Source organism: Epinephelus lanceolatus, chromosome 10, assembly GCF_041903045.1.
Source record: "Epinephelus lanceolatus isolate andai-2023 chromosome 10, ASM4190304v1, whole genome shotgun sequence".
Classification (NCBI taxonomy): domain Eukaryota; kingdom Metazoa; phylum Chordata; class Actinopteri; order Perciformes; family Serranidae; genus Epinephelus; species Epinephelus lanceolatus.
In genome coordinates this window covers 43,376,502-43,394,295 of record NC_135743.1, presented here as the reverse complement: position 1 = coordinate 43,394,295, position 17,794 = coordinate 43,376,502, and the positions used below count along the sequence as shown (strand labels likewise).

The window sequence follows — 17,794 nt, the reverse complement described above, 5'->3', positions numbered from 1 at the left end:
AGATGACCTGGCCTCCACAGTCACCGGACCTGAACCCAATCGAGATGGTTTGGGGTGAGCTGGACCGCAGAGTGAAGGCAAAGGGGCCAACAAGTGCTAAACACCTCTGGGAACTCCTTCAAGACTGTTGGAAAACCATTTCAGGTGACTACCTCTTGAAGCTCATGGAGAGAATGCCAAGAGTGTGCAAAGCAGTAATCAGAGCAAAGGGTGGCTATTTTGAAGAAACTAGAATATAAAACATGTTTTCAGTTATTTCACCTTTTTTTGTTAAGTACATAACTCCACATGTGTTCATTCATAGTTTTGATGCCTTCAGTGAGAATCTACAATGTAAATAGTCATGAAAATAAAGAAAACGCATTGAATAAGAAGGTGTGTCCAAACTTTTGGCCTGTACTGTATGACTTCAACTGCTCAACAGTGCGGGTCCTCCATTGCTGCATTTTGCACTTCATAATGCACCACTAGTTTTCAGTGGGACACAGGTCTGGACTGCAGGCAGGTCAGTCTAGTCGCTGCACTCTTTTACTACAAAGCCATTCTGTTGGAACACATGCAGAATGCGTCTTGTTGTCTTGCTAGAATAAGCAGGGACGTCCCTGAAAAAGACGTTGTCTGGATGGCAGCATATGTTGCTGCAAAACCTATAATTTCAGCATTAACAAAGCCTTCACAACACATGTGCAAGTTATCCATGATGCCATGGGCACTAACACGCCCCTATATCATCACAGATGCTGGCTTTGAATGTCCATTATTTCCAAAAACAATCTGAAATGTGGTCTCTTCAGACCACAGCACACTTTTCTACTTTGTGTCAATCCATCTAAGATGAGCTCAGGCCCAGAGAAGTTGATGGCGTTTCTTGTTGTTGATAAAGGGCATACATTTGTAGATGCATTTTTAATGCAGTTCAGCTTGAGGGGTCAAAGGTCACAGGCATCCAATATTGTTTTTCAGCCTTGTCCCTTACATGCAGATATTTCTCCACATTCTCTGAATCTTTCGATGATATCATGGATTGTAGATGGTGAAATCTTTTAAATTCCTTGCAATAGTGCTTTGGGAAAGGTTGTTCTTAAACTGTTGGACTGTTTGCCCATGCAGTTTTTCACAAAGTGACCATCCTTGTTTGTAATCAACTGAGCCTTGCGAACAACTGAGCCATACCACTTAATGATACCGTCACCTGTTACCAATTAACCTGTTAACCTGACAGGTGTTTTTTGAGAATTACACAATTTTCCCAGTTTTTTGTTTCCCCTGTCCCAACTTTGTCGTCATGTTGAAGTCATCAAACTCAGGTTTACATTTTACGAAAACAATAAAGTTCATCTGTTTGAACATTAAACATTTTCTCTTTGTACTGTATACAGTTGAATATAGATCAATAAGATTATGCAAATCATTGCATTCTGTTTTTATTTACGTTTAACACAGCATCCAAACACTCATAGGATTGGGGTTGTATGATTAACAGATCTTTTAAAATCTGATTGCCAATAAACTAAGTAATAAAATGTACTGCTTTGGCTCTGATACAGCTGCCTCTTTTTCTATAGTTACCACTCTGTAGTGTCACTCAACGTCACCCCCAGCATTATCCAATTTGGTTACACGTTATGATCAATACTAAAGGCTGCTGTGCCTCTGGTGGGAAAACCAAGCCTTAGGAATGGCTCAGGGCATCTGTAGTAATATACCCTTCTTAAACTGAAAACATTTACAGACCAGACATTCATTTGCAAGAGACTCAGTGAATCTGACATCAGTCTCCTTGGGTGGAAACATTCTGTAGTGGAGCTAATATTTCAGCAGTCTGCTGAACCAGGACTTGATGATCAGGCACAACCTAACCTGCTTTGTTGGAATAACTCACATCGTGTCAAGAACAGCAGATCCCAGTATTTAATATATGGTGTATGCACAATGACAGATGGTGCAAGACATTTGCTTTGATAGAGCTGAGGATGTTAAACTACAGCTGGGAGCTTAAATTCAACACAGATGACATTGTTGAAAGCTGAGATTGCAGTTTAATAGGATTAGTTGGGATATTGAATCTAGTGAGAAGACTAAAATACAGGAAAAAAGGCATTATGCACCCACAAGGAAGCCATCTTTGTCATCTGCATAATAAGGCAGACAAACAGGCAAACTGAGGCTGTACATGTTGCATATGACATAAACTGACAAAGAGGTAAAAAACAGAAGCAACACGTGGCAAAGAAACAGTGCAGATAACTTGCTTTAATGAAAAAGATCTTCATGAATGTATCTAACACCTACAAATCTATCTTCACTAAAATAGTCTGGACTGTCAAGACCTTGTGCAGTAGGTGCTGTCTCTGCTGACCCATGACACTAGGTTGATTTGGACCACATTTACAGCAGCACTATACTTGAATGATTTTAGTGACAAGGGGAATAAAATAAACAAAAAGCTACATAAGGTCTTTATAAGGTCTGATATAGGTCTATGACAGCTGCACACAAATATACACATCCACCTACATATTCACACATATAGAGTAAAGCTGAGAAACCTGTGCAACCACGCAGTTGCTTTCCAAATCATTTTGGCTGGATTTTTTTTTTTCAACTTTAACCAATCCCCTAGTGCATTTGTGCTTAAGTGTGAGAGACCATGGGATGGAGGCTACAGGATAACAGACTGGGTAGAGCGGTGCTCTACTGTCTGTCAGTCATGTTGGGGATTAGTCAGAGCGAGCCAGGCTCCCTAAGGACTACAGCCAATACCAGCAGCAACAATGGAGGGGAGATAGAGGAGACAATCTGCACACTAATGACAAAAAATCTACTACCAAGATGGTTCAATGACTACCCATCAATTTAAAGAATAACAGCAAAAATCAGGCACACCCTGTCTCAAAAAGAACACCAGTCCAAACGTTTCTTACTTCTATGCTGGGCTACTATAATTCCTTATTATCAGACTGCTTCAATAAGTGTCTGAAGACATTCCAGTTGTTTCAGAATGCTGTGGCATGTGCACTGACAGGAACTAGGAACAGAGATCATATTTCTTACATATCAGCTTCTCTGTGCTGGCTCCAAATAACCTGAAGTGGAATTTAAATCTGTCTCCTCACCTACAAAGCCCTAAATGGTCAGGCACCATTATATCCTAAAGACCTCATAGTTAAGGGTGGGATTCATCAAAGGATCCATGATAAAATATTGTCATGATACTGAGTCATGATACAGTATTATTGGGATTTTAAATATGTTGCAATGTGCTGAGTATTGCGATAAAATACTGTGATTTATTACCTTTTTTCAACTGTAAATTATGTCCCCAAAGAAAAACTTTTGTCAACATCAGTTTTACCAAAGTTTTATCTAAGAAGACAAAGTTTTCAGGATACTCCTCAAACTGGTAGCATTAACAAATCAAATATTGTAATAAATTTCAAAATCGATCAATATGGAAAAAATGATCGTGATCTGATTTTTTGCAATATTGTCTAGCCCTACTTCTTATCCCAAAAAGATTTAGTTTTCACCTCTGATGGATAAACTAATCTAACCCACTTTAATATACAATCATTTTTGCAATAGGTCTTCTGAATTAGCAAATTAAATGTTATCATACTCAAAATGTAGACAATAGGATTAATAGTGAGTACAAGATGGTTTGTCCTCTCATTAACTTCTGTGTAAGGAGCAGATTGGCTATCAGGAATATTTCCTTGAGTACTCCTGGCCACAGTTGTTGGAAAGTTGTTGGAAAGTTGTTGCTGTCCATCTACACTGCTTCAAAAATTACCCTGGCTCAGAATTAGTTAGTATAAAATTAAGAGTGTGATGTTATAACAAGCATGATTAATTATTCAACAGCTAATCTATTTGCCTAATTGCCTCACTCGTTTTCAGTGTGAAACGTGTTTTCATGTGTAGTTGAATGGTGGTTCTCTGCAGCTGGGCTGATAATAGTGCTTGAAAATTTTAGCTTCTGCCAGCTACTAAAGCTAATTGGTCTGCAAGGGCTAGAATAAATGAGTGTGCTACTGCCATGTTCCAGTGCCTGGGTCAGGCTTCAGAGGCCTGCGTAGTATCAAATGCTGTTGAGATAGAGTTTTGTCAGAAAACTACAAATACAGTCAGGTCCATAATTATTTGGACAATGATACAGTTGTCATCATTTTGGCTCTGTACACCACCACAATGGGTTTTAAATGAAACAATGAATACCTGCTTAAAATGCAGACTCTCAGCTTTCATTTAAGACTTTTTTCAAAAATGTAGTATGAACTGTGTAGGAATTACAACCATTTCTTCACACAGTCCCCCGACTTTAAGGGCTCATAAGTATTTGGACAAACTAGCATAATCATCAATTAAACAGTCAGTTTTAATACTTGGTTGCAAATCCTTTACAGTCAATGACTGCCTGAAGTGTTGGACACATAGGCATCATCAGATGCTGGGTTTCTTCCCTGGTGATGTTCTGCCAGCCCTTTACTGCAGCCGTCTGCACTTCCTGCTTGTGTTTTGGGTGTTTTGCCCTCAGTTTTGGCTTCAGCAAGAGAAACGCATGCTCAATTGGATTCAGGTCAGATGATATGACTTGGCCATTGCAGAACATTCCACTTCTTTGCCTTAAAAATGTCTTTGGTTGCTTTTGCAGTATGCTTCAGGTCATTGTCCAACTGCACTGTGAAGCATCGTCCAATGAGTTTTGAAGCATTTGGTTGAATCTGAGCAGATAATGGTGCCCCAAACACTTCAGCTTTCATCCTGCTGCTCTTGTAAGCAAGACAAGACTTCACTAGAATAAATACAGAGGGTTTATCACAAGATGCCAACCATTGGTTAGCCTTAAAAATGGAAGGCCAGATTAGAGTTTGTCAAAAACCATCTAAAAAGCCTGTACAGTTGTGGAACAGCATACTATGGACAGATAAAACAAAGATCAACTACCAGAATGATGGGAAGACAGGAGAAGGAAGAAGGGAAGGAACTGCTCATGATCCAAAGCACACCACCTCATCAGTGAAGCATGGTGGAGGTACTGTTATGTCATGGCCATGTATGGCTGCCAGTGGAACTGGTTCTCTTGTATTTATTGATGATGTGACTGCTGACAAGAGCAGCAGGATGAAAGCTGAAGTGTTTGGGGCTACATTATCTGCTCAGATTCAACCAAATGCTTCAAAACTCATTGGACGATGCTTCACAGTGCAGTTGGACATTGACCTGAAGCATACTGCAAAAGCAACCAAAGACATTTTTAAGGCAAAGAAGTGGAATGTTCTGCAATGGCCAAGTCATATCATCTGACCTGAATCCAACTGAGCATGCGTTTCTCTTGCTGAAGCCAAAACTGAGGGCAAAACACCCAAAACACAAGCAGGAAGTGCAGACGGCTGCAGTAAAGGGCTGGCAGAGCATCACCAGGGAAGAAACCCAGCATCTGATGATGCCTATGTGTCCAACACTTCAGGCAGTCATTGACTGTAAAGGATTTGCAACCAAGTATTAAAACTGACTGTTTAATTGATGATTATGTTAGTTTGTCCAAATACTTATGAGCCCTTAAAGTTGAGGGACTGTGTGAAGAAATGGTTGTCATTCCTACACGGTTCATACTACATTTTTGAAAAAAGCCTTAAATGAAAGCTGAGAGTCTGCACTTTAAGCACGTATTCATTGTTTTATTTAAAACCCATTGTGGTGGTGTACAGAGCCAAAATGAGGACAACTGTATCATTGTCCAAATAATTATGGACCTGGCTGTAATTGTGTTGAAGACTTCCAATTCTGAAATCCTAAGAATCTGTTTTTATGTATTTTGTATGCATCTGTTTTTATTGTACAAACCTTCTGGGAAAAGAATCTGCTTATCTCAGATGAGTTGATTCATTAATAGGGGTGTAATGATCCATTGATCTTGGGGATGCACTGAATATTCGGTAACCGAATATATTCGGCCGAAAATTGCAAAAAAAAACCCATACATTTGGTATTCGGTGGAAGTGAAAAGCAAGGCGGAATAATAGCAGCATGTTTTGATGACGCAATCAAACAGGCGATTTGCTGGATATCAATGATTCGATTTTGAAAAAGAAAAAGAAAAAAAAAACAGCGCTCTACCGTGCATTAAGAGATGTTTTTTGGGGAAATACACGACTGTCAGAGAAGCCCCGTTTACAAACAGACCTACAATCCATCTCCTCTCTTCTCTCTCTCTTCTCAGCGGAGGGTGCCCTGTCAGCCCTGCGCTGACAGTGACAGGGCACATCTCTTTGATCTGAAGTGACACAGCCCGTTTGCTCATGTTTCGGGGTCGTTCAATAGAGTAATTGCAAATAAATATTGTTTTCATGTGTAACTACTGAAATGTTCACAAGGGCTTTCATAAATTCCTATAATGTTGCGGCACTGCCGTCTTTGCAGGTTAAAAGTTAATGGCAGCGACTTGAAGTGAGGAGGAGCAACACGTCTCCCGCTTGTCAGTGCAGACAAACCGGAGACGCTCACTTTTGCATGTGATGCAAAATATTAAAATAACTTGGTAGTGATCGACGTAAGACACGTGCCAAGGCCATAACCCCCCTCTTGGCGATTTAATCGTGTATTGGCAATCTAGAGCAATGACAAACCACAATATGAAATTTAGAGGCAATCGCACAGCCCTAATGTAGACTAACTTAGTTTGACACTTACTGTAAAATACTTTTAAACTTACAGTACAGGCCAAAAGTTTGGACACACCTTCTCATTCAATGCGTTTTCTTTATTTTCATGACTATTTACATTGTAGATTCTCACTGAAGGCATCAAAACTATGAATGAACACATGTGGAGTTATGTACTTAACAAAAAAAGGTGAAATAACTGAAAACATGTTTTATATTCTAGTTTCTTCAAAATAGCCACCCTTTGCTCTGATTACTGCTTTGCACACTCTTGGCATTCTCTCCATGAGCTTCAAGAGGTAGTCACCTGAAATGGTTTCCACTTCACAGGTGTGCCTTATCAGGGTTAATTAGTGGAATTTCTTGCTTTATCAATGGGGTTGGGACTATCAGTTGTGTTGTGCAGAAGTCAGGTTAATACACAGCCGACAGCCCTATTGGACAACTGTTAAAATTCATATTATGGCAAGAACCAATCAGCTAACTAAAGAAAAACCAGTGGCCATCATTACTTTAAGAAATGAAGGTCAGTCAGTCCGGAAAATTGCAAAAACTTTAAATGTGTCCCCAAGTGGAGTCGCAAAAACCATCAAGCGCTACAGCAAAACTGGCACACATGAGGACCGACCCAGGAAAGGAAGACCAAGAGTCACCTCTGCTTCTGAGGATAAGTTCATCCGAGTCACCAGCCTCAGAAATCGCAAGTTAACAGCAGCTCAGATCAGAGACCAGATGAATGCCACACAGAGTTCTAGCAGCAGACTCATCTCTAGAACAACTGTTAAGAGGAGACTGCGCCAATCAGGCCTTCATGGTCAAATAGCTACTAGGAAACCACTGCTAAGGAGAGGCAACAAGCAGAAGAGATTTGTTTGGGCCAAGAAACACAAGGAATGGACATTAGACCAGTGGAAATCTGTGCTTTGGTCTGATGAGTCCAAATTTGAGATCTTTGGTTCCAACCGCTGTGTCTTTGTGAGACGCAGAAAAGGTGAACGGATGGATTCCACATGCCTGGTTCCCACTGTGAAGCATGGAGGAGGAGGTGTGATGGTGTGGGGGTGTTTTGCTGGTGACACTGTTGGGGATTTATTCAAAATTGAAGGCACACTGAACCAGCATGGCTACCACAGCATCCTGCAGCGACATGCCATCCCATCCGGTTTGCGTTTAGTTGGACGATCATTTATTTTTCAACAGGACAATGACCCCAAACACACCTCCAGGCTGTGTAAGGGCTATTTGACCAAGAAGGAGAGTGATGGAGTGCTGCGGCAGATGACCTGGCCTCCACAGTCACCGGACCTGAACCCAATCGAGATGGTTTGGGGTGAGCTGGACCGCAGAGTGAAGGCAAAGGGGCCAACAAGTGCTAAACACCTCTGGGAACTCCTTCAAGACTGTTGGAAAACCATTTCAGGTGACTACCTCTTGAAGCTCATGGAGAGAATGCCAAGAGTGTGCAAAGCAGTAATCAGAGCAAAGGGTGGCTATTTTGAAGAAACTAGAATATAAAACATGTTTTCAGTTATTTCACCTTTTTTTGTTAAGTACATAACTCCACGTGTTCATTCATAGTTTTGATGCCTTCAGTGAGAATCTACAATGTAAATAGTCATGAAAATAAAGAAAACGCATTGAATGAGAAGGTGTGTCCAAACTTTTGGCCTGTACTGTACACACACACACACCCACAAACACAAAAATGAACACAGACTTAACAAAGACAGCGTCATTCCCACAACATAAACAGCAGAGCTCACAGTATATGTTTCAAAAGTCCAACAGCTCAGCAACGTTTATTGAAAAGTTCATAAGTTGACCCATTCCGTGGGTCAGGCCTGAAAAAGAAAAAAAAAAAAAGAACAAGCACAAAAAAACAAACAAACAAAAAAAACAAACAAGCAAAACAGAATATACATCCGCAAGGCAAATAGATTCCTCAAAAGTATAATGTTTGACTATCCCATATTTACTCCTTTTACAAAAGACAAAAATTGATTCCACACCAGCAGATATGATTCTTTGTAATAATGCAATTTGGCTATCATTAGTTCAAATGATGCATTCTCTGTCATTAATTTAACCTAATCTCTATATTCAGGTCTAGCTTGGCCTTTCCAGTCACGAAGAATAACTCTTGCAGCTGAAATAAAGCCTGTCATGGCAAGAGCAAATGCAGATTTTGAAATTTTAGGTAGACATGACCTGTCTCCCAAGAGGCACAGCTGGACTGATTCAGGTATGGGTAAACCAAGCCATTCCTGAATTGTTTTGATTACCTCTCTCCAGAAAGGCCGAACTAAAGGGCAGGCCCACACTGTATGGATAAAAGTGCCTTCATGCATCTTACATTTCCAGCATGTTATTTTCGAGTAGGCCCATTTTGTGGAGACGGACAGGTGTAAAATAATATCAATGAAGTATTTTATAGTGTATAAACTTTCCCTGAGCTTCTCTTGTGAACCAGCCTGCATTAGAGATGATCTTTTTCCAAGAATCCTTGTCAATATTCAAATTTAGATCCTTCTGCCAAATAAGCCTAAGGCTCTCAGTATCGCCATATATGGCATTAGCTGTCATCTTATAAAAAGTGGCAGCTGAATGATTATTTTTAGGTAATTTAAAATAAGCCTGAATTATATTGTCTTCACCAGTCATCTGTTTTACCAGACTCACTAAACTACTTCTTATTTGCAAGTATCTCCAAAAGTCAGCTTTGTCTTTTAGGTCAAACTGTGTGCAGAGTTCTTCAAAAGATTTAAATATTTTGTCAATAGCCAGAGATGATAGATTTCGTATACCCCTCAATAACCATGAGTGCCAGTAAATAGTTTTTTTCTCCACTGTTATTGCTGGGTTATTCCAAGGTGAAGAATATCCCTGTTTATACTGTGAGATCTTTAATAATTTGTGAAGCTTAGCCCAGACATTCTTTGAGTGTTGTAGGATTGGATTAGCCTCTTTGCTCCCGGGATTATTAAATATTAGGTTTTTTTGTGACAAGACCTCGACTGGACTAAAAGGGACAGTGAGTTCTTGCTCTATTCCTGTCCATCCTAAATAGTTACTCTCATTTGTCCAATGTCTCGCCAATTTAGCCAGCTCAAAGGCAATACTATACAACTCTACATTAGGTAGGGAAAGCCCACCATTACTTCTCGTTGTGAAAAGTTTTCCTAAATTAATCCTTGGTTTCTTTCCCATCCATAAATAATCTTTTATAATTTGATTGTATTGTTTGAAAAGTTCTCCAGGTATTGTCATTGGCAGCATCATTAATAGATAATTAAATTGAGGGGTAATCACCATTTTAATGGTGTTGATCTTGCCCCACAGACTTAAATTCAGCACCTTCCATTTTTCTAAACTGCACTTTATTTTTGTGAGGAGGGGAGTGACATTGATTTGTACTATATTTGCAATATCTGCACACAGTTTGATCCCTAAATATTTCAGACCAGAGGAAATCCGCTTAAATTGACCAGCCCCAACCATAGCTGGATGGCATACCTTGGATATGGGCATGGCCTCTGACTTATGCCAGTTGACTTTATAACCAGAAATCTGAGAAAATAATTCCATTATATCAAGAAGGGCTGGGGTAGAAGAAGCTGGGTCTGAAATCAGACAAAGAATGTCATCCGCATATAAGAAGAGCTTATGCTCTCTTCCACTGGCCTGTACACCTTTAATTCTCTGTTCTTTTCTTATAGCTATTGCTAAAGGTTCGATAAATAAAATAAAAAGAAGAGGAGAAAGGGTACCCCCCCTGTTTTGTTCCTTTAGACAGTCTAAAAAATGGAGATATGAAGCCATTTGTGACAACGGCTGCACTAGGTTTTGCATAAATTACCTTAATCCAGTAAAAAAAAAACTTCCAAATCCAAACTTTTCTAACACATGAACTAAAAATCCCCCACTTGACCCGATCAAATGCCTTCTCAGCATCTAGTGAGAAGGCAGAAACAGGTATACTGCTATTCTGATTTAACCATATCAAGTGTAGTAGTAGGGAGTCACGTGGGACCGCTGACCAAGATGGCTGCCTAGAGCGATCGTCCCGACAGATCGCTCACTTTCCCTGGTCTATGTACAAATAAGACCTTTATTTCTACTACATATCAGTTTCGAACGAAGGCCTGTACCAACTGTGCAACGACACCCAACAAGAAGAAGGCCGAGAAATGGCAGCGTCTACGAGAAAGGGGAGTGCAAGGCATAATGCCGGTGCTAGCATGGCTAGCGCCGCAAGCATGCGAGTGGATACCATTTCTGAAGAGGACACGCCGTCTCCGCCGCTAGTGGCATTGACCGCACTGACCGATCTGCAAGCTACTCTGGAGAAAGCTATGTGTGAAATGGCTCAAGTCAGCAGTATTCTGCATGATTTACAAGTGGATGTCTCACAGGTGAAATCATCGCAGGCCAAAATGGAGACGGAGGTTGCTGATATCAATGACAAGCTTGAGCAAGCAGATGCGCGAATTACGGAGTTGGAAATGGAGAACGCACGGCTTGAAAAAGAGTCGAAAAGGAGAAACCAGCAATATGAGGAACTTCAAAGAGCGGTGCAGGACATTGAGAATAGAGACAGGTGTCTCAACTTTCGCCTTGTTGGTGTAAAAGAGCGCTCTGAAACTGGTAACGCAAGAGATCTTGTGAGAAGAATCATATCTGATGCACTGGGCGTAAAACTTTTGGAAACGGAGTTACAATGGGTGCACCGCACCGGGGGGCCGTTACCAGACGAGGGTCGACCACCGAGGCCATTCATCATAACTTTCTGGAGAGGGAGAGGGTGCTCGCGGCTGCAAAGCAACGATACAGAGACAAGAGGGGAATCGTTTGGAATGACTGTAAGATCTCCTTCTTTCCTGACATGACAAAAGAAGTGGTTGAGAAGAGGAAGAGGTTTGCCGAAGTGAGGAAGAAACTTCATGACCTGGATATCAGATTTACACTGGCTCAACCTGCTACTCGTTTTACGTGGAGGGGAGAAAGGAAAAGTTTTGAGGACCCCTGTAAAGCAAAGGAGTTTATTACACACACGCCGCAAGAGTGAATAACTTTGAACGTGGGCACATTATGCATTGAACATGTATGTTGACTGTATCCATCATCATTAATGGCTATGCATGAGAGAAGATGAACGTCATCTAGATATGCCATTCGGAGGACTACTAACCCTGCGCGGATGCGCGTGAACAATCGGAGCTGTGCCTTTTTTTTTTTTTTTTTTTTTGTCTGTTTGTTTGCTTAATATTTTGAATTATTTAGCCACGGGAACCGAATAGATGAACCTATGAAACAGGCTGCAGGCATATATAGCTCTTTTGAGTCTCTCTGATTTAAATATGATATAAAATTGTTTTTAGTTTTAATCCTTAACATATTGAGGACCAGTAATGACAGGGATTGCCTGTAATGGGCATGGGGGGGAAGCGGGGAGGGGAATGTTTATCGTTTTTTCTTTTGTGTGTGTGTGTGTGTGTGTGTGTGCGTGTGCCTGTGTGTGTAAGTTTTGATTTGGCGTTTTGCACAGACTTGAGTTTTATAGCAGCACACAGATACTGTGTTTTAGTTTTCTCTGACAGGACAAGACTTAATGTATTTCTGGATGGGCATGCTCAATTTATTCTGTTATGGAAAGCAAATTTCTGTTAGTTGATAAATCAATTAATGATGATGTCTAATAATATAAAGATAATTACTTGGAACGTGAATGGTTTGTCAAACCCTGTTAAAAGAAAGAAATGTTTATGTTATCTTAAATCTCAAAAGGCAGACGTGGTGTTTCTGCAGGAAACTCATTTGACAGATATGGAAGCTACTAAACTTAAACAAAATTGGATAGGTCAGTCTTTTTTTCAGTTGTTTTTCTAGTCAGAAACGTGGAGTTGCAATTTTAATTCATAAGAGGCTTAATTGTGTACTGTCGAACCAATATAAGGATGAGGAAGGGAGATTTACATGTGTAGAAGTTAAGATAAATGGAAGCAAGGTAAATCTGTGCAATATATATGCCCCAAATACAGAAGATGCCAATTTCTTCTATAAAATCAATAAACTGCTAGGTGATATTGGTAATGGACAAACAGTGCTGGGGGGGATTTTAATCAGGTTCAAGATGGCATACTAGATAGATCAACCTACAGCAAAAGAACCCCAAAGGACTGACAGACAATACACCAATTGGTGGAAGATCATGGCCTAGTGGATATATGGAGATTGATTAATCCTAGAGAAAGAGAATTTACTTTTTTCTCTCATAAACACAAATCAACCTCAAGGATTGATTATTTTTTAATTTTAAAATCTATGAGTGATGCATGCATTGCTTGAAAATTGGGGCTATTGCGCTTACTGATCATGCAATGGTGATGCTTGATTTAGTAGTTGGTGAGGAGTCAATTAAGAGCAGCAGATGGAGATGTAACACTTCTTTATTTCAAGATCCAGTCTTTAAGGAAATGCTAGATGAAAATATTAGATCCTTCTTTCAGATAAATACTGGTTCTACTGAGAAACTCAGCACTGTTTGGGATGCATCTAAAGCCTTTATTAGAGGTAAAATTATTGCATATTCAAGCAAAAAGAAAAGAGATAATAATGCTAAAATGATTGTTAGAATCCCAACACACGGAACTTTTTGATGACTGTAGTAGTCTCTGCATGTTTCTCCTGTTTGTAGAAGAGCATCAAACTAGCTGGTAGCCCATCTCACACCGCTGTAGCAATCCTATACTGCCCTCGTGCGGTTAGGAGCTGAATTGCATGTCAAATAAAGGGGGTAAATAAGATGGCGAATAGTAATAGTTGCGTTGAAAAATCGATTTTTCAAAATAAAACGACTATTTGAAAATTCGAAAATCGTGACCAATCCCTAGTCACTTGCATACGTAAAAAAAAATGTTCTTGACCCATATCCAGTGAATGCATGTCCAAATAGTAATGTATCCCTGGGTGATGTTCCCACTTATTGGAATAATGATTATAGACAGCAAAGGATTACCATGATGAGATGAACCTAAATGTGAAGTGATCCTAAGGGATACTGTTTAACTGACTTACTTGATTGTGATTCCATTGTGTTTGCTGTCTGATTATGCTCATGGTAAGAGCCACGTGCTCCCGCCACCTACAAAACTTCCTGTTCACCTCTAACCTGAAAACACCTCACTAGCATCAACTGACCAGTGTCACCTCATAGACTAGGTACCATCCTGTGGTCAAAATGTTGTAGTCTAAAAATACATACACAACTACCTACATACTAGGAGAAATAGAAATATCCTTCAATGTTCCTACACAAACTGTAAATGCAATTTGTAAAAAACAGGGCAGGGCAAATTATTTGCCTCAATGCTTTGTTAAATCCAGTACAACTATACAGCCACTGTGTTTTATGGGGATGTTTATTGCTGTTACACAACCCGCTTATATTACTTACGCTGTAAAGCTTTAAATTAATCGTCAATAATCTGTCTGACGTTTTATAATGATGATTGAAATATCACCATGATAATGGTTTGCAGGTAGGCCTACGTATGATGAATTAGTGGCACAGGCGCTATTAATAGCCACAGCCGCACATAATGGTTGCGTGTAATGACAGCTGTTATGTCGGAGAACCACGCTGGTGCAAGGCAGTCTGTAAAACTGCATTTCTTCTCTGCCGTATTTTTAATTGACAGCTCTAATGAGTGAGGGATCAGGCACAGATATCAATATACAAACTGATTTATGGGTGTTACTGCATCCAGTTATGTCTTACTGTGGGAGAGTAAACAAAGCTTGTGCTTGTGCGCCTAGCTCTACAATGACACACATGAGGCTTTATAAATCCATAAGCTCCGTAAGTTTAACATCCAGCTGTAAAGGGACCTTCAGATAACTTTATCAAGCAGCCAACAGGTCAGTGATCGGGCTAACAGTGGTCCTGAGCGGAGTCTCCATAACCATGGCAACGATGATGCTGAGTGACAGACCTGCCATTATGTGACATTCTCCTCCGCAAATTCTGATTTAATTTTACTCCGCTATGTCTTGTGAAACTCTTTTTTTAAAAAATATTTCTCATGACATTCCCAACATGTGAAAATATAGTCTATGCTGTATTGTGTGCACAAAAATACTGGACAAAATGCGTCCCATATTGTATCAGTAACGGACAGTACATTTTATTTTTCAATATGGGACAATCCCATAATATACGGGATGGGTGGCAACCCTGTTGTCTACATGCCTTGGTGTGGCGCTGGTGTCAATCACATTACTTTTTTTTTTTTTTTTTTTTTTTAAGATATTCTTGTGAGCATTTTTGCCTTTAATTGATAGGAAAGCTCAGAGTGAAGGGGAGAGAGAGAGATGGAATGACATGCAGCAAAGGCCACAGGCTGGAGTCGAAGCCGGGCCGCTGCGGCAACAGCCTTGTACATGGGGCACCTGCTCTATCCACTTATCTACCGATGCCCCGTCAATCGCATTACTTATCCTCAGTTTTATTATCCTTACTTTTATTCAGACCAGTCAATTAATTAACTATAAAATCTATTAGACTCAGAAAATAGTGACATTACCACCACGCTACTGAGAATGTTGTTATATTTGTAACATGCTACTTGTAGTGAGCTACTGCCCAACACTGATTATTTTTGAATGTGTGAGAAATAGCGGCGCAACATGAGTGCGTGTGAAATTGGTCATTCGCGTGACAGGCCTGACTTTCAAAAAAGGAAACAAATTTGTTGCTACTTTCTCTCATTTCAGAGACAATATATAGATAATATAATAGATATTTCTATTGTCCTTATATAAAGCTAAAGTAATTCAATGAAAACATGCAGTATTTCTTATCCAATTACTCGATTAATTCATCATCATCACTTTAATCTATTTCACATTAAAAACAGTAAATTTATGCAGTAATTAGCCTACTTCTTTAAAGTGCCCCCAGAATTTTATAAATACCCCGGTTTTTTTAGACAGTGGGGGCAAAACGTGCCCACCAAGTATTTTTTTTATTTTCTTACCCTGCACCTAACTACATGTGATCAAGTGTCCTGTGCAAACCAATAACTCTAGTATGGTTACAGATCAACACCCCTGGCTACAGGAAACAGACCATATCAGGTTAATGTGGTTTGCTGGTCCCCACACTTCAGATATAATGTGTTGACTATAAGCCAGACACAGACAGAAGAAAGCTAGGATACACCAACTAATACACAGAGGGATATTGTGGTAGGTGAGCCAGACTGCAGACACAGCAGCGAACACCAATAATGTCTAGAAAAGAGCAGGTCAGTGGTCCTGTTGTGTGAAAGCTGTGTATTAGGGTTGGGCGATATTGAAATTCCCCTTCTGACAATATATCTTTAAGAAAAACAACGATGTATGATATTATTGTCCAAAAAACAAACAAACAAAAAAAGGTAATTGAAGAGAGAATTGCACAGTGCACCATGTATGTCGTTTTCCCATTAACATGCTGGCTTGGCTTGGCTTGGTTTGGTTTGGTTTGACTTGGCACGTCAGCCCAGCATGGCAGGATTTGCATCTACATTACAAATGAATAAAATCAGCAGACTGATCCGCGTCTAAATCTGCTGCAAGTGTTTTTCCATCACACAGCAGGGCAGGTAAAAGAAGTTCACCTGTTGAAAGTGAGCTGGGTTGTCTGCAGCTCTTCATCTAACATTTCATTGTGGCTGTTTCTGCTTTTACCCTTTCTCCCTGCAGTATTAGACTTGTTTTTATCAAAGAAATGATGCTAACAAAGTTCCGATAATTCAGTGATAAACACATTTCATTTTCTTTAGATTCTTAACAATAAAAGACCCCATTATTTTGTTATGTAAAAGCTTTTATTGTAAAGCAGCAATTGTTGTCAACTCGAGCAACATGAAAGCATGTTAATAAATTACATCAAAACGTCGGTTTCAGTACCCATTCCTGACTGTAGCTGCCTCAGAAGAACAAGTGAGAGCCGCTGCTCAGTGGACAGCTGAGAGGATGAGGATGCAGGCACAAACAGCATGCAGATCAGCATGTTTTCACATTTAACTAAATGAATTAAAGACTTACTGTAAACAAACCACAGTTGGTGATTGTTGGAATGGTGGACTAACTAGATAACTAAAGACTACTTAAGATGGTTTTAGTGAGTTTTATTTAGTTTCTGTGGACTTTGAATAAAGTGTGTTTTAGGTTACATCAACAAGGTAATTAAGCTAATATTAGTGTTCGTGATTGGCGTACGTTTGTATTTTTCTGTTTCATGGGGAAAATGGGTGTAAAAACAGACCAAATCAGAGTTCTCAAACTAGTGAGTGTGACACACTATACGGCCCCACTGACGTGTGTTGTCAACATAACAACAAACAATAATGAATATTTTCTTTTGTACGAGTAAAATGACCACATTAAATCGTTCTGTCTTTTCTGTTCATTCTATTTGTATGGCTGAAGCATAGAGAAAGCAAGAGCAAAAGAGAAGGAGAGAGACTGAATATAGTGCGAAATTCAAAACAGGCCTTGCATAATTGAATGCCCTTGTGTTATCTTGAACAAGTGATGACCATTGTCATTACCAACCATTATTGTTTTGAGCAATAATCCCATCATATCTCCCAAGCCTACTGTGTATGTATCACTCACTCTTTGCAGGCACAGGAGACGTGGGCCGGTACAGTGTATTTACAGTCCATGATCATGGTGAGCGTCTCACTGTCGTTAGCTTCCTGGAACGGTGGCTGGCCACATACCAACATGAACAGGATCACACCCAGACTCCAGATATCTGAGGCAGAGGAAATCAAACAGAAACATAATCTGAATCCATGTGTTTTCTTTTGCTACAGCGTGCATGATCAAACCATACACAAATATTACAAACATTTATTTTGAGTGAGAATGGAGAAATAAAACTATGCTAGATACAAACACTAGTTGTGATGTGGACTAGATATAATTTCACTTTCTCCAAGTTCTCTCTACACAATTATCATAATACATAATTATTACTATCACTATTATTATTACTATAATTATTCATCTTGATGTAGCAGTTTTATTTTGTTTATTTTTTATTTATTGATCATTATTTTTTTATTTTTTTCTCTTTC

At 39.7% G+C, this 17,794-nt stretch overlaps 1 protein-coding gene across 1 annotated transcript in view; it reads right to left on the bottom strand.

Moving 5' to 3' along the window:
• Positions 1–17,794, bottom strand: part of snrka (SNF related kinase a) — a 97,968-nt gene that overhangs the window by 48,048 nt on the left and 32,126 nt on the right. The window contains exon 3 of the mRNA XM_033638261.2: positions 17,328–17,469. Within this exon, the coding sequence (XP_033494152.1) occupies positions 17,328–17,469 (142 nt within the window). The remainder of the gene's footprint in view (positions 1–17,327; positions 17,470–17,794) is intronic.